Raw genomic sequence first — 23,628 nt, forward strand, 5'->3', positions numbered from 1 at the left:
AATGTCTTCAGACAGCTCTGGCTCAATGCCCTTGAAACGGGGATGAGTATTGCCCCTATAGTTGCCAATGACTAGCAGAGTAAAATCCGCAGGGACACCTTTATCTTTTACCTTTACTTTACCATATTACTTTAAGTGAGACCTTGGAATGGATTTTTCTGTGATCCAATTTTTGTTCCCTTAACTGTTCGTGATATTTGCAGGAGTCTTCGCTGAGGATCAATACTCTTCTTATTCTGCTTCTTCAAGGTCCACCAAGAGCACATGCAACATATCTGAATCATTGCTGCAATGACATCTGCCATTAGTTTAGGTAAAGGTAAAGGTAAAGGTTCCCGCGCACATGCGTGCTAGTCGTTTCCAACTCTAGGGGCCGGTGCTCATCTCCGTTTCAAAGCCGAAGAGCCAGCGCTTGTCCGAGGACATCTCTGTGGTCATGTGGCCGGCATGACTAGACACCAAAGGCGCACGGAACGCTGTTACTTTCCCACCAGAGTGGTCCCTATTTTTCTACTTGCCTTTTTATGTGCTTTCGAACTGCTAGGTTGGCAGAAGCTGGGACGAGTAACAGGCGCTCACTCTGTTACGCGGCACTCGGGATTCGACCCGCCAAACTGCCGACTTTCTGATCGACAAGCTCAGCGTCCTAACCCACTGAGCCACCGCGTCCCTTAGTTTAACCGAGCAATAAATATGGTTTGATGCCGTTGTTCTTTCATGGCATGAATAATAGCTATCACATACCTCTTGCTGGCTCCAAAGCAAAATATAAGTTTTTCTTGGGGAGTGAATAATCGCAAATGTTTACACTATTTGGCAAAGGTGCTACTATGAACATACTGCCAAATGTAAACATGTGTTAGCCACTTCATGGTGGATCGGTCATTGTTGAAGCTACAGGATTAGGAGAGGATTACAGTATTGTTTTCTAAAGGCTGTTCTTCTAGAACTGAGTTTCTTCTGCTGTCTTTGCTTGGATAGGCTGCTTCTATAGCCCACACACCAAGAGTACGGACATTTGGCTCTGGGGGCAATGAAAAATGGCAAAGACAAACAGAAATCCTAAGGACAGCTGCTGTTACTTTGTGCATCTTCTGTTGTGGTCAAGAGTTGTGCAAGAACAGTGTGTTCCAAACCCAAAGAAGGCACCTGGCACATTTTTCTTGGAGGAAGATAAGAAGAGTCCATTACAATTAATATGAAAGTCAAGCATCAAAGCAAACATCTGAGCTGAATTGCCCCCCAAATGTCAGGGGCTGATTCTAAATGTTGTGTCTTTCTTCTGCCCAGCCTATCCCAGGTCCAAAGTATTGGAAGAGCATCTGACAGCAAATATTTGATTAATACCCTGTTAGTAAACAAAAATATGGGAAATGGGAACGGCTGGCCCCAGTGCAAATTCAGAGGCAGTTGCTTCATTGCTTTTGCACAAAAGGAAACAATAACCCAAAAACAATCTTTTTCTTTTGTTCGTGCAAGTTAAAGCACACTACTTATGTTATGGTGGATGTTGTGTAGTCAACTCTTTGGAGGCAGTAAGCGAGACGAGAGGTTGCAAACAGGAACATTGCTTTATTGAGGCAAACAGGAACAGAACTGAATCAGAGGCTTCTACGCAGCTACTTATACAGTTGGCTACTAGGTAGGTGGCGGCCAATAGGTTTAAAGGAACCCATTCCCGCCCAAAATCATCCAATGATCTTCTTGGAGACAGCAAGTCTGGCAAGTCAGTGACCGTTACACAGACACACCAATTGAGCAACCTTAAGCAGCATTCAAACAGACACATGAAACAGTTCAAGTAAAATACCAATACGTTACAGTGGACTGGCAATTCCCCGGACTAGCACATAGGGTGGATCAGGAGCACTCCATCCTGGTGTCCCAAAGGTGTTTCCCCTCCCCCCACAAAGACAACTGGACTTTCTTGATTTTTTTCTTTGAAAACATTTAACTTCTCATCCAAATAGCTTCTTCAGTACTGGACTTTCTTGGTTTTTTTCCTGTGAAAACAATAGCAATAGCACTTAGACTTATATACTGCTTCATAGTGTTTTTACAGTACTCTCTAAGGAAGTTACAGAGTCAGCATATTGCCCCTCACAATCTGGGTCCTCATTTTACCGACCTCAGAAGAATGGCAGGCTGAGTCAACCTGGAGCCGGTGAGAATTGAACTGCCGAACATTTAACTTCTCATCCAAAAAGCTTCTTTAGTTCTGGACTTTCTTGGTTTTTTTCCTTTGAAAACAATAGCAATAGCACTTAGACTTATATACCGCTTCATAGTGTTTTTACAGTCCTCTCTAAGGAAGTTACAGAGTCAGCATATTGCCCCTCACAATCTGGGTCCTCATTTTACCGACCTCAGAAGAATGGCAGGCTGAGTCAACCTGGAGCCGGTGAGAATTGAACTGCCGAACATTTAACTTCTCATCCAAAAAGCTTCTTTAGTTCTGGACTTTCTTGGGTTGGTTTTTTTCTCCTAAGGAGCTTAAGGTGCCACACCAATCATTTTTATCCTCTTAACAGCAATGTTTTACAAGTTTAAGTTGGATTTGCTTAGATATGCTTTCCTATTGTAGCCCAGTCCGCGGGTGAAACCATCATACCATCAGGATGGCTGTGAGATGCCTCAGCCATGTTTTGGTCCTGAGTCAAAAGATTGGAACCAACATTGTGTTAAGCCATCTTGTGGCTTGCCTTACTTTGGCCTTATCTGTTCCATGAACTCAGTCTTTGTGATTTACAGAACATAGTTAATGGCTGAATATGTTGGCACCAGTCATGGTTTATTCAGTGAGTTCTGTACCCTCGGGTTCTCTCCACTGGGACTGATGGTCATTGTAGTCCTGTCCCTCCAGAGAGAGGCAGGTTGGAGAAAACAACTCAACATGTCATAGTAGACATTGCCTTCTAAATTTATTTCCCCATTAGTTCTTTATAGAGTCTTCATAGCTTCACCTATCACAGAAGTGATATAAAGACTGTCCTCATTTCTATTCTTTTCCTACAACAATGATCCAACAACTTTAAGAATATGTATCCTTACAATATGGGTAGTCTTTGACTTATGACCACAACTGAGCCCAACATTTCTGTTGCTAAGCGAGACAATTGTTAAGTGACTTTTGCCCCATTTCATGACCTTTCTTGCCACAATTGTTGAGTGAATCACTGCGGCTGTTAAGTTAGTAACTCAGATGTTAAGTTGATCAGGCTTCCCCATTGACTTTACTTGTCAGAAGATCGCAAAAGGTGATCACATGTCCCTGGGCCACTGCAACTATCTGTCAGAGCATGCACAGTCTTATTGTGCAAGATAACCCAGGAGTAAATACAGTAAACAGTGGTCTATATTAAATGGTGGTTTATCTTACAGTATCTACAATATCATACACCAGGAACAATATACATACACATGCTAATACAGCAGGATCCAACAAATCACAATTACAGCAGGAAACGGAAGAGAGAGAACACATCTGCGGAGCCTTCCCTTTTATACAAAGGCTCTTAAAGAGACACATAGCCTGCTTGCTCTTAAAGAGACACAGACCCTGCTGAGTCATTCCCATCATTACATCCTACATCTTTCATTACATAAGCTGGTTAGCTGTTAAATTATTACCTTGACACTACCATAGATATGAACCAGTTGCCTAGAGTCTGAATATTGATCACGTGGCCTCAGGGGTGCTGCAATAAGTATGAAAAAACATTCATAAGTTGCCTTTTTCATTGCCATTGTAACTTGGGTTACTAAATGAATGGCTGTAAATTGAGGTCTACTTGAATGCCAGCATAAGCCACTTTGTTCTCTTTGCATAGTTCTCTTCTGCCTATCTGGAAAGCCAGAGATTGGGGCTGTTCTCAATGTTGAAATGAAGGAAGTGTTAAAGGAAGCGATAATGGATGTTCCTGCCTTAGCTTCTCTTCTCAAACAATCATCAATTGCTCTCTTGACATATGATGGCGTGAAGATAAGCAAAAGCAAGGAAAGGCAGGGCTTGGTTGGTTCATCTTTCTTGTCTAACCACAGATCACAGGCATGGAGGTGAAACAGCACCTGCCACCCGTCACTTTTCTGAGCATGTGTCTGTTCTGGAAGAGTGTTAAGCCTGTGTTCAAAAATAACTTGACTGACAGACTGAAAGGGAGCAATAAATCACAAGGTCTTGACTCATATTGCAAGAATGGCAGTGAATCGCCAGCAGTGCCTAGAAGTAGCAAATGGAGGAAGGAAACTTGTCCTCCCTGTCCAAATTAATAAAAACAAGGAACAAAGCAACATGAAACTACTTGTTAGCAAAAACAATGAAAAATCCACAGGGCATTCATAGGTAAAAGAACCAGCATCACACAGCTGGCACCACCAAGCTTTAATTTCAAGGCCAAAGCACCAGTCTGTGAAAGAGAATAATAATAATAATAATAATAATAATAATAATAATAATAATAATAATAATAACAACAACAACAACAACAACAACAACAACAACAACAACAATAATAATAATAATAATAATAATAATAATAATAATAATAATAATAATAATAATAATAATAATAATAATAATTTAATTTCTATACCGCCCTTCTCCCGAAGGACTCAGGGCGGTGTACAGGGCAAATACAGTAAAAATACAATGTACAAAAGTTAAAAAAGAGTTAAATAATACAGAAGCCTAATCCTAGCCCTAATCTCAAGTATTTAAAGACCAGCGCAGTATTCTTTCAAAGAGGAACTACACCCGTCTTCAACAAACAGATCTGCTCTATCATAAAAACGCTAAACCTATATACTGTGTGTAAGAAGCCAGTATAAGGCTGGACTAGTCCTTTGGAATACCACAATCAGGCATTATGCAGGTAGGTGCCTATAGGAGTGCCAGATATACAGTAGGGAATCCTCATCTTATGACCCAGAAATGGGCCCCAAATTTCCATCACTAAGCCGGACAGTTGTTAAGTGAGTTTTGTCCCACTTCACAACCTTTCTTGCCACAGTTGTTAAGTGAATCACCACAACTGTTAAAGTCAGTTACACGGTTGCTAAGTGAATTTGGCTTCCCCATTGACTTTGCTCGTCAGAAGGTCGCAAAAGGGGATCACATGACTCCGGGACATTGCAACCGTCATAAATACATGCCAGTTGCCAAGCGTCCGAATTTTGAACACGTGACCTTGGGGATGCTGCAGTGGCGATAAGTGTGAAAACAGCCACTTTTTTCAGTGCTGTTGAAACTCCGAATGGTCACTAAACGAATGGCTGTAAGTCAAGGATTACCTGTATGCAGTCTCTCCTGCAATCCTGAGCTAAAAGCTGTGGAAGGCCCCGTTCAGCAACTGGAAAGGAAAGTGTGTCTCCAACAGTTAAATTGGCTGGTTAAAAACTGGGCAGATGCCCAGCACCTGATTATGTCATCAACCACATCATTACTGAAGTCAGCTGAATCATACCTAAGGCAACAATTATGCCTGGAAAAGAGGAAAAACAAACCCTCTACTTAAAAACTGGAACTGCTAAGACGAAGCTGCTCACGAGATGAGGGCTGTGCCATGAAGATGCATTGTTCCCGGGATGCATTCACGCCACGGTTAGAGGGGTATGAGCTATTCTAACTCACTGGTGAGAAACTAAAGTCAGTGTGTTTTCCCTGGGCCTAATCCTAACGTCATCCCAGACTTCTGAAAAGATCTGAATTTCAACTATTGCCAGATGCCGGAAAGAGACACCCTCCCTCCCTTCTGTGGTCAATCGTGCTTCCTAACCAAAAACAAAAGAAAAATGTGGGGTTTTTCTAAAGCGATTTTTCAGAGCTCAGCTCTTCTTCTCTACTTTCCTCCCCAAGAAAAGTCCCTGCCTGGGAACACAGCAAAACTTTATAATGTATGCCAAGTGTGATTTCTCAAAATAGAAAACAAAATGAGACATTGGAGACTTGTTTGCTTGCTCCTTCTGAACAATTCTGTGCCAAGGAATCATCTGCGTGGAAAGAAAGAAAAAAACAACCCAAAACAAAATAGCCCCTCCTCCCATCTTTATTTTCCATTTAAATATTTTTTCAGACTGAGATGCTGGATACTAGACTCACAACTCCAATCCTCCGAGATCCCAGATTGGTGGTGTGCAATCTTAAGCAGTTTTATTCAGACGTTCAGTCCGATTTCATTGCATGGGACATAAGTGGTATAGCCCTTGCATCCTTGCTTAGGAATCAATGCTACTCAGGAAAATTTATTTTCTCTTAAGCAAACATGCTCACAATCAAAGTTTGGGCGTATCAATAACTTACAATCTACGAATCAGAGTTAAACAACTGCTATCCCAGGTTGGCAGCCATTGAACATATTTTTAAGACTGAGGGACAAATGGGAAGGAGGGATGCTTACTTAACCCCCCCCTTTTCTTTCTCACCAGCTACACCAACAATCAGTAATGTCCACATGGAGGTCCAAAAATGTCCAGAAGATGCTTCCACAATGCAAGCACTGCCCATTTTGAGGGGTTGTGATATACAGAAGCAAGAGGTGGGGTGTTGTTCGTGTGCTCACAGGTGCCATCCTGATTTTGGGGACCCTTTTCCCCCAAAATACTCCCTTTGCTGAGATCAACTGAAGATCCCTTGGTAAGGAATGACAGAGGCAATGTTGCACCATTGCAATGCAAGCCCCAACTCTTGTGTGAGCTCATGACATCGCATGATATGTATTAAAGGATTGGCACTTGGACCACCACAGACAGCATCTGTCTTTTGATTCTTCATGATTTGTGGATACCTCTCAGAGTATTTGTGGTAGATAAGAAAAATATATGATGCTCATAAAAAAAAGTGCAGACCTGCCATCTTGACTTTTTGGACCATCCTCTGCAGACACCCTTGATATTTCTGATCTAACTATCTAAATCAGGGCCTGGCTGAGGAATTCTGGGAGTTGAAGTCCACAAGTCATAAAAGAGCCAGGTTTGAAGACCCCTGATCTAAATCTAACCATCTGATCAACCCTGAGCTGAAGAATAGGGAGAGAACAATGTGTACCATTTTGAGTTCCTGAAAAAAAGAATGTAACCATTATAAATACTAGCTAGTCAGTGTCCTTCGGTGGTTCTTATTCCAAATTAGCTATCAGCCTGATGGACGCATGCAAAGGGAAAGAATATATTGGCATTTTTCACTACAAGTGGTCTTACAACTTACAACCATTCTTTTAGCAACTGTTCAAAGTTAAAAAAAAGCATTGAAAAATGTGACTAGCAATTGAGCTTCACACTTACAACTGTCACATCACCCTCCACAGTCATGTGATCAAAATTTGGCTGCTTGGCAAGTGGCATGTATTTATGATTCAGTGTCCTGGGGTCAAATGATCGCCATTTGTGACCTTCCCAGTTGAGTTCTGACTAACAAAGTTGGCGGGGGAAGTTGGATTAACTTAACAGCGTCATGACTGACTTAAAAGCTGCAGTGATTCACTTAACAATTATGGCAAAAAAGATACAGAACAAGAGTTGGAAGGGACCTTGGAGATCTTCTAGTCCAGGGCTCTTCAAACTTGGTCCTTTTATGACATGCTGGCTGAGGAATTTGGGAGTTGAAGTCCACAAGTCATAAAAAGGCCAAGTTTGAAGACCCCTGTTCTAGTCCAACCCCCTGTTTAAGCAGGAAATCCTATAACATTTCAGACAAATGGTTATCCAAAGTCTTCTTAAAATCCACCCATGTAGCGCCCACAACTTCTGGAGGCAAACATTCCACTATTAATTATTTCGTTAGGAAATTTCTCCTTAGTTCTAGATTAGATGTCTCCTTGATTAGTTTCCATCCATTTCTTCTTGTCCTGCCTTCTGGTGCTTTGGAAAATAGGTTGGCCCCCTCTTCTTTGTGGGAGCCCCTCAAATATGAGGACCCAGATTGTTGGGGGCAATTAAGCTGACTTTGTAATAATGCCGCTTGGGGTGTGTGTGAAAGCCCTAATAAGCAGGCATATACATAGAATGAAGGCTACTGATAAGCTTGTAAGGCGCCCTGAGTCTTCGGAGAAGGGCGGGATATAAATGGAATTAAAAAAAAATATTGGAACAATGCTATCATGTCAGCCCTAGTCCTTCTTTTCATTAAACTAAAGTAAAGGTAAAGGTTCCCCCGCACATGCGTGCTAGTCGTTTCCAACTCTAGGGGGCGGTGCTCATCTCCGTTTCAAAGCCGAAGAGCCAGCGCTTGTCCGAGGACGTCTCCGTGGTCATGTGGCCAGCATGACTAGATGCCAAAGGTGCATGGAACGCTGTTACCTTCCCACCGTAGTGGTCCCTATTTTTCTACTTGCATTTTTACGTGCTTTCGAACTGCTAGGTTGGCAGAAGCTGGGACAAGTAACAGGCGCTCACTCTGTTACACGGCACTCGGGATTCGACCTGCCAAACTGCCGATCTTCTGATCGACAAGCTCAGCGTCCTACCCCACTGATCCACTGTGTCCCTTCTTTTCATTAAACTAGACATACTCAATTCCTGCAACCGTTCCTTATATGTTTCAGCCTCAAGTCCCCTAATCATCATTGTTGCTCTTCTTTGCACACTTTCAAGAGTCTCAAAATCAGGCGTGGCTCACTTGCTTTACTTATCAATGGAAATTCTCCAATTATATGTTCAGGACAATCTGTACACATTTTACTAGTGGAGGGAAAAATCATGGAGGTTTCAGATTGCATGGCAAAGTGGCCGCAAACTTTGGAAAGAAATCTTCCTTGAAATTCAATCCTTGGTTGTATAAACAGAGGCATAGAATCTAAACTACATGTATTAGTACCACTTGATAAAGCCTTATTAAGGCCACCCCTCAGATACTGCATCCAGTTTTGGTCACCACATTACAAAACAGATGTTGAGACTTTGGAAAAAGTGCAAAGAAGAGCAACTAGGATGATTAAAGGTCTGGAGACTAAAACATATGAAGAACGGTTGCAGAATTTGAGAATGGCCAGTCTACAGAAAAGAAGGACTAGGGGGGCACATGATAGCAGTGTTCCAGTATTTGAGAGGCTGACACAAGAAGGGGGCGGTCAACTTATTTTCCAAAGCACCAGAAGGCAAGACAAGAAACAAGGGATGGAAACTAATCAAGGAAAGAAGCAATCTAGAATTAAGGAGAAACTTCCAAACAATAAGGATAATTAACCAGTGGAACAGCTCGCCTTCAGACGTTGTAGGTGCTTCATCGTTAGAGGTTTTTAAGAAGAGACTGGACAGCCACTCGTCTGAAATTGTATAGGGTTTTCTGCTGGAGCAGGGGGCTGGACTAGAAGACCTCCAAGGTCCCTCCCAGCTCTATTCTGATTCTGATTCTGCTTTCACCAGCAGAAGTAGCTGCTGCAATTGGGTTCAGATTTCCAATTGAATCTCTGAGACTCATTCATAAGATTCTGGTCAGTTTTTATTCCACGTGTGAGTTTATGGAAACAGCAATGTGTGAAATTATTTTGCTCTTTGAGCTAATTGTAGACTGGTGTTTTGCATGTTCCACAGGTCAGATGAACTCAACCTTTGTTTTCCCAATATTGAATGCAGAATTAAACCATTTGATTTTTTTTATTAAAAAAATACCCTAGGGTTAAAGCTTTCCCACTTTTGTAAAGCAAATTAGTTTTCTGGTCACTATCATTTTTTTAAAAATCTATGTTGCCGGTCCACGTGCAGCCAACTTTAATGGCAATATAGTAAAAGGTAAAGGTTCCCCACACATGTGTGCTAGTCGTTTCCGACTCTAGGGGCCGGTGCTCATCTCCGTTTCAAAGCCGAAGAGCCAGCGCTTGTCCGAGGACGTCTCCGTGGTCATGTGGCCGGCATGACTAGATGCCAAAGGCGCACAGAACGCTGTTACCTTCCCACCGTAGTGGTCCTTATTTTTCTACTTGCATTTTTTACGTGCTTTCGAACTGCTAGGTTGGCAGAAGCTGGGACGAGTAACAGGCGCTCACTCTGTTACGCGGCACTCGGGATTCGACCCACCAAACTGCCGATCTTCTGATCGACAAGCTCAGTATCCTAACCCACTTTACAGATATTTGTATTATGGAATAAGTAGCAGCTTCAAGAGTGACTCAACTTGATTTCAAAGTACAGTGTAGAGGTGTACAATCAAGACCGCAGGCCTTTTTTGGTCATTTAAAGCCTTGGATACAGCTCCTGGAGATCACTGAAAGTTGGACAATACTTAACTGAATTTAACTGCAAATGAAATGAGATCAAATCAATCATAATCATAATAAGAGTAAAGTTGGAAGGGACCTTGGAGGTCATCTAGTCCAACCCCCTGCTCAGGCAGGAAACCCTATACCATTTCAGACAAGTGGCTGGCCAGTCTCTTCTTAAAAACTTCCAGTGGTGGAGCATTCACAACTTCTGGAGGCAGGTTGTTCCATTTGTTCTCACTCTCAGGAAATTTCTCCTTAGTTCTAGGTTGCTTCTCTCCTTTCATCCATTGCTTCTTGTCCTGCCTTCGGGCACTTTGGAGAATAGCTTGACTCCCTCTTCTTTGTGGCAGCCCCTGAGATATTGGAAAACTGCTATCATGTCACTCCTAGTCCTTCTCTTCATTAAACTAGACATACCCAATTCCAGCAGCCGTTCCTTGTAAGTTTTAGCCTCCAGCCCCCTAATCATCTTTGTTGCTCTTCTCTGTACTCTTTCTTGAGTCTCAACATCTTTTTTACCTCGTGGTGACCAAAACTGGATGCAGTATTCCAAGTGTGGCCTTACCAAGGCATTGTAAAGTGGTATTAATACTTCACGTGATCAAGGTTTATCCTGACCCCACTCATTTTTAGAGCCCCCAAAACATCATGCAAAGGCCAAGTAAAGGTATGGGTCGAAGTTGCACACTCCTGGAATGTTCAAGTTAGCTCCTTAGCCCCATCCAAGAAGATTACTTGAGAACTAAAGCACATGAATTGGAGGCAGGATGTGTCAGGCTCAATATCTCATATTTCTAGTTTTTAATGGATTAGGTAGCAACAGGTGATAGTAACAACCTTCTTACTAGGTCCTGGAAAATAGTGGTCAGACAGTTGGAAAGGGTCAGCTTTCTCTAAACCTGTTCTTTCCATGATTTGGGGGGGGGGGCAGAGCTTCTAGAATCTCAAGATCTTGAAAGAAGAGCAGTAGTTTTTCAGATTGAATTCCAGGTCAGTAATCTGATAGGTCCACCTTCTTAGATAATAATGGCTGTGAACTCCTTCTTTCTCTCAACAGGATCTTTGCTTTCTGTCCAAATCCTTTTCATCACTACACCTAGTGTCATGGTGTTGCTAAAGAAGAGACCGAAAACCCAAAGATATCTAATTTATCCCTAAGGAACAAGAATGTTAGATGAAAACAGCTCACTCCAGACAGGCTTGGATTAATCTGAAGCTCAGATCTACAAGAAGGAGTGTGTGTGTGTGTGTGTGTGTGTGTGACATGATAGTGGTGTTCCCATATCTGCCACAAAGAAGAGGGGGTCAACCTATTCTCCAAAGCACCTGAAGGCAGGACAAGAAGCAATGGATGGAAAGGAGAGAAGCAACCTAGAACTAAGGAGAAATTTCCTGACAGTGAGAACAATTATTAGCCTCCAGAAGTTGTGGGTGCTCCAACACTGGAGGTTTTTAAGAAGAGATTGGACAACTATTTGTCTGAAGTGTTACAGAGTTTGCAATAATGGAAAATGTCTCCGAGCTTGTGGGTTGATTTCTGAACATGTTGTTACCAGGCTAGGTAACATCTTCAGCAGGGGATATGAGTATCAGTGTTTCCTACTTGAGCAAGAGGTTGGACTGGAAGACCTCCAAGGTCCCTTCCAACTCTGTTATTCTGTTATTAACTGACCAGAGGAATGATGTAGATCGTATGTGCCTGGATCTCAGCAAAGTCATGAAACTTTCTTCGATAAAAGCCTAAAACAAGATCAGTGTTTTTTTCAAACTTGGCCACTTTAAGATGTGTGGACCTCAACTTAAAGTTGCCGAGTTTAAAAAGTAGGTGAAATTCTTGTTAAAAGAACTCACAGTTGATAGAATCAATGCACCCAAAGAGTGCTGGTCAGTGGCTCTATACTTGAATCTGGGGATTGGACTTGAAGACCTCCGGAGGTCAGTTCCAACTCTGTTATTCAGTTATTCTGTTTGTCTCCCTGACCAAGGAGAGGCCATGCTTTAGTCTAATTCACACACTCAATTAACTTTTTCTCCCCAGCTATTCTAGTGTGTTCTGCATTTCTCAACTGTGGTGGCTTTTTGCAGGCAGTTGTTGGACTAGTTCCATAATCTTCCCAAAGACACATGATGCTGTAACGTTCTGTCCTGGAGCAATGTTTGTGTACAATCAGTTGCTTCCACTGGCTTTTGTTTTCAGATACAGAGGCATAAAAAAGGATCTTGGTATAGTTGCTGATATGAAAGGCCTTCTTATCCTTGCTCTGTGGATGGTATTTACTCTCTGGTGGCTAATTCTAACAGTGGATATTTAACATACATAATATGCCAGGCACAAAACAGAAAACAGATTTTTCAGATGAATTTTGATTGCTTTGATGTCTAAAATTTTTTAAAGGTAATTGTGGAACTATGCGTGTTACAGGAGATTGTGAGTAACAGGGCTGGACAATGTATAAACTTGATTTATATTATCATGATGAGCCATAATGTAAGTCTGTTTGCTTTTGATTGTGCAAATCCAGTCCTTGTGATGTATAGGCTCTGGTTTCTAGTATGCTGTTACAATTCTGGCTGAATGTAACTTATTAAACAAATCAAAGTTTGGTGTGGTGTGTGAATAGAAGAGTTTATGACAAGCTCATGGAACTTAAAATTAACAAAGGTAGTTTGTTTTGGCAGCTGAATTTGGGTTCAGGGGCAGCTTATTGGAAAACTTAAATGCAAGGATTCTATTGTCCTCATGTTTATTTTACTTACTTATTTATTAAACATATTTCCATGCTGCTACAATTAAAAAGTCTTTTGGCCACTTACATAGAAAAAAATTAAACCATATATGGTAAAAAGTAAAAAATAATAAAACCTGCTCTGACAATACAACAATCTGAAAACAAAACCGTGCAAAATAAAATTAAATTCAGAATAGAAGAAGACTATCTCAAAAATAGCTTGGTCTTCAAGAGCTTCCAAAAGACCAGCAATGAGGGAGCTAGCCAGATCTCCATGGAGAGGCTCTTTTATATCATTGGCAGTGCACCTTTAAACCTTAGACTAGGGGTCTTCAAACTTGGCCCTTTTATGACTTGCGGACTTCAATTCCCAGAATTCCTCAGCCAGCGTGCCTGGCTGAGGAATTCTGGGAGTTGAAGTCCACAAGTCATAAAAGGGCCAAGTTTGAAGGCCCCTGCCTTAGACCCAAACCTCCCAGTGCGGGATTCCAAGCAGCTGTTGATCTACAATAATTCATTTAACGACCATTCAAAGTTACAACAGCACTGAAAAAAGTGACTTACAATCAATTCTCGCGCTCGTTGTAGCATTCCCAGTTACATGATCAAAATTCAGATGCTTGGCGACTGGCATGTATTTACAACAGTTGCAGCATCCTGAAGTCATGTGATCAGCATTTGTGACCTTCTCAGCCAGTCTCTGACCAGCAGAGTCAATGGAGGAAGCTAGGTTTATTTAATGAGCTTGTGATTCACTTGACACTGCAACAAAAGGTCATTACATGGGGTGCAATTCACCTAACAATCACATTGCTTAATAACGGAAATTCTGTTCCCAACTGTGGTCATAAGTCAAGGACTATCTAGAGTAGCAGCTTCTCCCTAGTATATCCAATTTCAAAATGAGCCAATTTCAAAATGAGTGAGTTTTGAAGAACTATTACAAAATGAAATCTTATGAACATGGGGTCTGCTCATATTTGAATGCACTAAAAAATAAATCTGTTAGAAATAAACGGAAGGAATAGAAAGTGGATTTAATTGATCAAAGTTAAAATAAGATATCTCACTGCTTCTGGCTACTCTTTTATGGACTTTTTGCTGACACCAGGACTGAAAAGATTATCCTTTATGGATCAGTTTATAGATAAGAGATGGATCAATATGGGATGGAGAAATAAATATTGATAACTTTAGAGAGGGTGAAGAGTTACTGAGTGTGTTTATAGTTGTGATAAAAGTTGGAAATCACTTGACTTTTCTCTTTATTGTGTTCTTTTTTCTTCCTCTTTTCTTATTCACGTAGATCTTTCTTACACTTGTAATTTTACTCCTCCTTATTCTTTTTTAGTAGATAACAAACTAATTTAAGGGACGCAGTGGCTCAGGGGGTTAGGATGCTGAGCTTGTCGATTAGAAGGTCAGCAGTTTGGCAGGTCGAATCCCGAGTGCCGCGTAACAGAGTGAGCGCCTGTTACTCATCCCAGCTTCTGCCAACCTAGCAGTTCGAAAACACGTAAAAATGCAAGTAGAAAAATAGGGACCACTACGGTGGGAAGGTAACAGCGTTCCGTGCGCCTTTGGCGTCTAGTCATGCCGGCCACATGACCACGGAGATGTCCTCGGACAGGTGCTGGCTCTTCAGCTTTGAAACGGAGATGAGCACCGGCCCCTAGAGTTGGAAACGACTAGCATGCATGTGCGGGGGAACCTTTACCTTTATTCTTTTTTCTAATTCTCAATTATGTGCTCCCATACAACGTACGGCCTAAATAACTATATAGTCATTTTAAAAAAAAAATGATGGAAATCTTCCATCTATCTCTTCTCTTCTGATATGGCTGCATATCTTCCAGTCTGCTATATCATTAGAAAATCAACCCAATCGTGGCTGACCTTTGAAAGCAGGGTCCACCTTGACTTGGTACTTGCGTATGAGACCACCAGAGAACTCCTAAGGCTATAGAGCTCATTGCAAAGTTCAAGGCATCTAGAACAGGGGTCTGCAACCCCCAGTCCGTGGACCGGTACTGGGCTATGGCATGCTGGAAACCAGTCCGCACAAACAAGCAAAGCCCTCTCCATGGAATGCAGGCAGCACACAAAACCACGCACTCTGATCTGTGGAAAATCCTTTCTCCACAGAACAGGTCACTGGTGCCCAAAAGGTTGGGGACTTCTGATCTAGAGCAGGCAATAGTAGAGGTAGTCCTCGACTTACGACCTTCTCAAGCAAGATAATTGTTAACTGAGTTTTGTGTTTCATTTTATGACTTTTCTAATCACAGTTGTTAAGTGAACCACTACAGTTGCGAAGTTAGTAATATGGTTGTTAAGTGAATCCGACTTCCCCATTGACTTTCCTTGTCAGTAGGCGGCAAAAGGTGATCGCATGCAACCGTCATAAATCCATGCCATATATATATATATATGTAATTTTTTTTGGATTGCTAACAAATATGAGCTGTCATTGTTGTGACTACAGCCTGTGGATGGCCTTGGGTTAGGCTGAAACAGGAAATAAGATTTGTCCCGTGTTTGGGGCCTAGCAAGGTATTCTAAAATACTTAACAAACACTTAACATGTATGTATGTATGTATGTATGTATGTATGTATGTATGTATGTATGTATGTATGACTTTACCTGTTTTAATCAGGGGTTTTCAAACTTGGCCCTTTTATGACTTGTGGATTTCAATTCTCAGAATTCCTCAGCCAGTTTCTGGGAGTTGAAATCCACAAGTCATAAAAGGGCCAAGTTTGAAAACCCCTGGTTTTAATCAAGTAGGAATAATTAATGTGTTATTTCTCTTGTACTGCATGAATGGCACTTATATGGGCAATAGGAGGCCACAGGTGAAAAATACAGATGCCTTTTTTTTCTCTAGACATAAAAACTTTTACTTTTTCTTGGTCTGCCTCCTATCTCCTGTACCACATCAATTTCTGGTAACGTTATGCAGTATTTTAAAAAGATTTATGTCTTGATTACTTAAGAAATTTAATAGGAGAAGAGTTCCCTCCAGTTCAGGAACAGCACATCTTCACAATTTTCAGAACAAACAAGCCAAATGCACAATGTACTGTACCTTAAACAAGCAAGCAAGGTCTTGTTTCAAAGCTATGTATTGTAAATCAACAAAAATGCATCATAAACTACATTTTTTTTAAAATCCCATTTATATCCCGCCCTTCTCCGAAGACTCAGGGCGGCTTACAATCTAAGCACAAACCAATGTGCTTAGCAATAGCCTTCATTCTATGTATATGCCTGCTTATTAGGGCTTTCGCCCCCCCCCCAGCGGCATTATTACAAAGTCAGCTTATTGCCCCCAACAATCTGGGTCCTCATTTTACCTACCTGGGAAGGATGGAAGGCTGAGTCAACCTTGAGCCTGGTGGGATGCGAACCAGCACTAATTGCAGGCAGCTGGTGTTACTTAAGGAGGCATTAGCCCACTGCTCCACCAAGGCTCTATATTTTTTTTCCCATCAAAATTTTCTGACAGCTTTGGTGCTTTTCAGAAAAGTTCTTCAAAGACTACAGTACATATTTGGGAGTCTTGATGTCTTCCTCAACGACACCAGTCCAGCTACTGTTGATTAGAATGGCTAGTGCAGTGTTTCTCAACCTTGGCAACTTTAAGAGGAGTGGGCTTTTGTTGTTGTTAGTTGCGAAGTCGTGTCTGACCCATCGCGACCCTATGGACAACGTTCCTCCAGGCCTTCCTGTCCTCTACCATCTTCTGGAGTCCACTAAACTCACGCCTCCTGCTCCATTCAGCCACCTCATTCTCTGTCGTCCCCTTCTTCTCTTGCCCTCAATCTTTCCCAGCATTAGGCTCTTCTCCAGTGAGTCCTTCCTTCTCATTAGGTGGCCAAAGTATTTGAGTTTTAGCTTCAGGATCTGGCCTTCTAAAGAGCAGTCAGGGTTGATCTCCTCTAGGACTGACCGGTTTGATCGCCTTGCAGTCCAAGGGACTCGCAGGAGTCTTCTCCAGCACCAGAGTTCAAAGGCCTCAATTCTTTGGCACTCAGCCTTTCTTATGGTCCAACTTTCACTGCCATACACTGCAACTGGGAAGACCATAGCCTTGACTATATGCACCTTTGTTGACAGGGTGATGTCTCTGCTTTTTAGTGTGCTGTCTAGTGGGCTTTAACTCCTAGAATTCTACAGCCAGCATGGGCTGGCTGGGGAATTCTGGGAGTTGAGGTCCACCCCTCTTAAAGTTGCCAAGGTTGAGGAACACTGGTTTAGTGATTGAACAGTTATAGTTATTTTAGTTTATGTATTATGCAGAGTTCTATTCTGCCCCATATTCTGTTTCTAGGTGGCTTGCCATAGCACCAGTACAATAAAACCATCACTAATCAATATAGTTCACAATGCAGTGCAATGCAAGTGCAAAACAGCACTAAAGAAATGTCAACAAAGAAAACAAACCTTCAATCCAAACTAGACATCAATACACTCTTCAATATAGTACCACATTCTGGCTAAACTTAAATCTACCTTGGCATGGGCAAAGAACAGAAAAATAAGATGCAGTTTACAGCCCAAATGGATATTGCAAAAAGGAAATAGATCCACTGTTATCAAGGAAATGTGTCTTTCCTTAATTCACATGGCAAGACTTAGAATACTATAGTACAGGTAGTCCTCAACTTATAACAGTTCGTTTAGTGACTGTTCAAAGTTACAATGGCATTGAAAGAAATGACTTATGAATGGGTTTTTTTTTCCACACTTATGCCCGTTGCAGCACCTCTATGGTCAAAATTCAGACGCTTGGCAACTTACTCATATTTATGATGATTGCAATGTCCCGGAGCCATGTGATCACCTTCTGACAAACAAAGTCAAAGGGGAAGCCAGATTCAGTTAACAACCGGGTTACTAACTGAACAATTGCAGCGATTCACTTAACAACTGTGGCAAGAAAGGTCATAAAACTCACTTAAATGTTTATTTATATATTTATATTTATTAAACTTATATACCGCCCTTCTCCCATAGGACTCAGGGTGGTTCACAAGGTTTTTTAAAAACAATACAACAAATCACAAAAATTAAAAACAATTAAAATGATTACATTAACCTTGAATAAATAAAATCCCAATTAGAATCCAATTAAAACCCCAATTAATACTCTCAGTCCAGGCCCGAAAGCTCAAAGAGCCAGGTCTTCAGGTCCCGGCGGAATGAGCGAGGGTCAGGGGCAGTCCTAAGCTCTACAGGCAGCTGGTTCCAAAGGGCAGGCACATCCACAGAGAAGGCCCTTCCCCTGGGTATTGTCCGCCGGCAATCCTTTACCGGCGGTACTTGGCAACATAAATTTTGGGCCCAATTATGGTTGTACGTCAAGGACTACCTGACTTGCATGACTAGCTCAGGAAGTCTAGAAGGTGAAGTCCACAAGTCATAAAAGGACCACGGTTCACCTCACTGCAAACCGAGGTATCAGCTGAGGCAAGGTAGAAATAATTTTTGAAGCACAACTAAGATATGGCTAAATACTGAGAAAGAGGATTATTTGTTTATTAATTTAAATTTTCACTACCCTTCTCACCTAGGCAACTGTGCATGCTAGGCCTGGCTGCCTGAGCATTCATGAAACCCCAATTGTTGATCCGAAAGGCTGAGCGCCAAAGAATTGAGGCCTTTGAACTATGGTGCTGGAGAAGACTCCTGCGAGTCCCTTGGACTGCAAGGCGATCAAACCGGTCAGTCCTAGTGGAGATCAACCCTGACTGCTCTTTAGAAGGCCAGATCCTGAAATTGAAACTCAAATACTTTGGCCACCTAATGAGAAGGAAGGACTCACTGGAGAAGAGCCTAATGCTGGGAAAGGTTGAGGACAAGAGAAGAAGGGGGTGGCAGAGAATGAGGTGGCTGGATGGAGTCACTGAAGCAGTAGGTGTGACCTTAAATGGATTCCAGAAGATGGTAGAGGAGAGGAAAGCCTGGAGGAACATTGTCCATGGGGTTGCGATGGGTCGGACACAACTTCGCAACTAACAACAACAATAGGAAATATCAATTGTGAATGTGTGGATGGCCCTGTTGTCTTTGGGCTCTTGCAAAGTCCTGGATGCAGGGTCATGAAAGGCCAGTAAGGAAAAGACTCAAAGTCCTAACCCACCCAAGAACATACAATATCTTTAGGGAAACGCCCAGAAAGGAACATGTTTAGTTACTTTTGCTCTCTTATCTACACTATGCCAGACTTACTGGGTGAAATCTTTATCGTATGTGTGTCAGCCTTGCTGGATGGCTTGCTTATGTAACCAGAAAGAATAAACACAAGGATTTCTTGTCTTTCATGGCTGCTCTCTTTTAGAAGAGCCCGTCGTTGTTCAGCTGAATAAAAACGTAAAGCTTGAAGGCAACTTCTGGTTTCCTGTATTTTTTACCAAGCAAAACCTCAGAACCTGCATATCACAACCACTAGGCCAGGTTATGGAAGGGGCGTATCTAACCCTGATATTTCAGTGCCTTAAACAAAGGACAGAAAACCCAGTTTCTACTCCTGCTGGCTTCTGTCTGCTGGAAGCAGGAGACGTTGGTGTCCTTTTCCTCCAGGGAAAGGACGATGATCTGATTTACTGTCACTGTTGTTTGCAAATAGTAGATCGTTTTATCCCAAGCTGTTTACATTCCTAGATGGACCACATTTCCCCTGAACCGGCTGGCTAATCTAAACTGAAATATTCTCTTGTAAGTTTGCTTGGGGACACAGACAACCTGGCCATCTGTTGCTGTAAACCTGGTGTTGCTTCATCGTATTTTCCACTTCTCTCCATGCTATCTCCTTACATTCCTGTAACTAGGTCTGAGCAATCTGATCTCCCCGCCCCCCCCCCCCCCCGCTGCCCAGCCATCATACTTTGTGTTGTAGGAACTTGTACAGTCACATGAAGGACATGTTGCGTTGCGAGTGTTCCCACCAACACAAACAGGTCTGTGGATTTACAGAAAGTGTGCCGTGTTTGTGAATCTCTCAGTTAACTGCTGCTGAGAGGATGGACTTTTCATTTGGAGGCACAGTTCATCTCGTATATAATTGTAATTTAGACTTTTAAACAAGAAGATTAAAAACTAACACAAAGCAATAAAAAGTAGGGAAGCCAAAAAAAAGGAAAAAGGAAAAAGCAAAGAAAAAGCAAAAAGTGCAAGAAAAAGAAAAAACCGTTGAAGAAAACAAAGATGTATAAAAAAGCAAGGCAAAGGTAAAGATTCCCCTGTCCCATCATGAGGTGCAGTGCTGAAGGAGACCAAAGACATTTTCTGTGGTCATGTGGCCAGCATGGACATATATGCCAAATGAACACGGAATTCCCACCAAAGTGGTCCCTATTTATCTACTCGCATTTGCATGCTTTCGAACTGCTAGGTGAGCAGGAGCTGAGGCAGGAATGGGAGCTCATCCCGTTGCATGGCATTCAATCTCGAACCTGGACAGTCAGCTTTCCAACTAACAAGCTCGGCGTCTGAGAGAGAAGCAAACTAGAACCAAGGAGAAATTTCCTGGCAGTTAGAACAATTAATCAGTGGAACGACTTGCCTCCAGAAGTTGTGGATGCTCCAACACTGGAGGTTTTTAAGAAGAGATTGGACAGCCATTTGTCTGAAATGGTATAGTGTTTCCTGCCTGAGCAGGGGGTTGGACTAGATGACCTCCAATGTCCCTTCCAATTCTATTCTATTCTATTCTATTCTATTCTATTCTATTCTATTCTATTCTATTCTATTCTATTCTATTCTATTCTATTCTATTCTATTCTATTCTATTCTATTCTATTCTATTCTACTCCACTCCAACGTTAACTGCTGAGCCATCGTGCCCCTCCATATAAAAAGTAGCTTCCAATATTCTTTCCAATAGTTATAAGTACAAATATATTTCACTTCTCTTTTTAAACTTATAGCATATGACTCTTCGCTCTATAATTTACCCTGTCTAATTTTCAAAACCATACATTTATTTATTAATCAAAGGTATATAGCCACCGAGTGACTCTTGCATTCCAAAATGGCTGCAATGAAATGTGTGCATGACCTTGGGAGATGAAAGAAAGAGATGCCGCCTAGGAGTCAGTCAGACAAGAGAGGCGAAAGCCCTCGAGAAATTAATAGTTAGAGAAAAAAAATAGGAAGAACCTGCCCTAATTAATCAGACTGTTAAAACTGGTGGTGGAAACTTTGTACCTGCAGACTTGCAAGATTCTGCTAACGTAGCCTTACAAATAAAATAGATTTAGCTCGTCTAGTTAAAAAAAAGCACCTGAAGAAGCAATGGATGAAAACTAATCAAGGAGAGAAGCAACCTAGAAGTGAGCAAATTTTTGGAATAAATTGTCCTTACAATCTTAAACGGGGGGGGGGGCACGGAGGGGGAAAATGCATCCCATATGGAGAGGGAGGAGAGACGCAAACTAGAACTAAAGAGAAACAGTGAGAACAATTAACCGGTGGAACAACTTGCCTCCAGAAGTTGTGAGTGCTCCATCACTGGAGGCTTTCAAAAAGAGACTGACAACCATTTATCTAAAATGGTATAGGGTCTCCTGCCTGAGCAGGGTGTTGGACTAGAAGACCTCTAAGATCCCTTCCAATTCTGATATTCTGTTCTGTTTCTTGTCTGGTTTACCTGGGAGGGCTGACTAGGAAAGTCTAGAGGCCTTCTCAGAAAATAAGAATAGTGGGAGATTGCAACTTGGTCCTTTATTAATAATTGTCCCATCTGTCAGAAGATAAGATAAATATAAGGTGTAGAAGGTCTTGGATTTTGAATATCCTGGTGGGAATTTGATTGGAAAGGATTCTTTCACTTGACATCTTCTGAAGAATGAATGGAAGGACGATCCACTTTATAACTGCCGTTCAGCTAGAACTTCCTAGAGTGAAAAATATATTGTTCCCATCAAGCTTGCTGCGAAAAGAAAAAAAGGCAAGCAAGAGAAAAGAGAGGGACAAACACAACTATATGTCTCTGGCACTCATTTATTTTAGAATTGCACTAGATCCATTTAATCCAAAAGAAATAAAAAAAACCATTCAGGTCATATGCACATAACTTACAAGGCAAATCCTTCTGCATAAAAACCATGGCTGTTCCTGAAATTAGGGAACAAAGGGTCCTATTAAAGAATAAAGTGAAAAACTTTAGCAATGTGTAGGCTATATTTGGCAGACATTATGCTGCAATGCAGCAAGAGCTTCATCCAGGATTCAGGAATCTTTGTGAACCCAGGACATTGGGTTCATGGAGACAACCCAAGGTTAATCTCTCTGGATAAGCATCCCAAACACTCCTTTAATCAGACCTTGTATATGCTACTTGAGGCAAAGAGCTCATTTTACCTCATGTTATGGTGGACCTTCCCAAGCCTATTCCTGAATCTGTTTTGTTGGCTTGGGAAAGGTTGACTAGCATCTTCCCTGCAATTAGGAAAAAGTTTTCCTTTCATTCCCTTCTCCCAAGAGGGTGGCGTAAGGCACACACTGGAGAGTGAGGCATCCGTGGTCAAACAGTCTATGTGGTAGTTTCCCCTTTGAAGACCAGGTATCTGTCTGAGGGTCATAGCAATCGAGGGAATCGGAGTCCACAATGGCATTATCCACCGTAAGACAGCGGCCTCCAGTCAAATACAGCTTCTCGTTGATGGCTGCTACACCATGGTGCATCCGCCTTTCCTTCATGTCTGCACACTTCACAAATTTATTGTCCTTAGTATCATAAGCAATTACTCTTCGGGTATACCCTGGAAGAAAACCAAAAAGAAAAGAAAAAAGCAAATTTGTGAAATCCGTAAGTCACAGGATCAACAGGAAGAACATCTTTGGAATGGAAGGGAAGTGCAACAGAATCCAGGCAGTCATCAACTTATGACTACAACTGAGCCCCAAACTTCTGTTGCTAAGTGAGACAGTTGTGAATTTTGCCCCATTTTACAACCTGTCTTGTCACAATGGTGAAGTGAATCACTGCAGTTGTTAATTAGTAACATGGCTGTTAAGTGAATCTGGCTTCCCCATTGACTTTGTTTGCCAGAAGGTTGCAAAAGGGGATCACATGACCCCAGGTCACTGCAACCATCATGTCAAACCTTCAAACGCTCTGAATGCAGCCATTTTTCTTCGTTTTTCAGTTGCCACAGCAATGGGAGAAGGGAGATGCATTCTTATTGTTTAGTAAAAAGAATAACTTTTTTTGTGGGAACCAAGGTCAAGCAGCCTAAGTGTTTGGTGGGCTGGAGCTACCGTTAAGAAGCCCACCAAAGATGTTAATTGGGGATTGTGATTTATGACACACTAAGGGGTGGGGAGTTCAACTTTTACTTTGTAACCTTTGGGGGGGGGGAACTTTCAGTCTTGGTTTCACCTTTGTTCGTGCTGACATTATGTAGCCATTAAAATTGTTCGTTGAGGAAAGCAATTGCCTCAGAGTTCTTATTTCTGTGGGACGCCGTGGCTCAGTGGGTTAGGACACTGAGCTTGTCGAGCAGAAATTCGGCCATTTGGCGGGTTGAATCCCGCATGCCGCGTAACAGTGAGCACCTGTTACTCGTCCCAGCTTCTGCCAACCTAGCAGTTCGAAAGCACGTAAAAATGCAAGTAGAAAAATAGGGACCACTACAGTGGGAAGGTAACAGCGTTCCGTGCGCCTCTGGCATCTAGTCATGCTGGCCACATGACCAT

The 23,628-nt window shown here is 42.0% G+C and overlaps 1 protein-coding gene across 4 annotated transcripts in view; it reads right to left on the bottom strand.

Annotated features, from left to right (window-relative positions):
- Positions 1-1,558: 1,558 nt before the first annotated feature.
- The window catches only part of KLHL38 (kelch like family member 38), a gene marked incomplete at its 5' end in the record, with an annotated part of 32,222 nt that continues 10,152 nt past the window's right edge, over positions 1,559-23,628 (bottom strand). The window contains 3 exons of one of the 4 annotated variants that reach the window (XR_014026066.1): positions 1,559-2,003; positions 2,129-2,240; positions 22,291-22,691. Coding sequence is in view for 1 of the 4 variants with exons in the window: in XM_081324898.1 (XP_081181024.1) it covers positions 22,375-22,691 (317 nt within the window). Of the gene's footprint in view, positions 2,004-2,127; positions 2,241-21,489; positions 22,692-23,628 lie in introns of those variants that run through there. The other 3 variants (XR_014026067.1, XR_014026068.1, XM_081324898.1) reach the window with 3 other exon arrangements.

The sequence above is a fragment of the Vipera berus genome (genome assembly GCF_964194415.1).
Source record: "Vipera berus genome assembly, chromosome: 3".
NCBI classification, from domain to species: Eukaryota; Metazoa; Chordata; class Lepidosauria; order Squamata; family Viperidae; genus Vipera; species Vipera berus.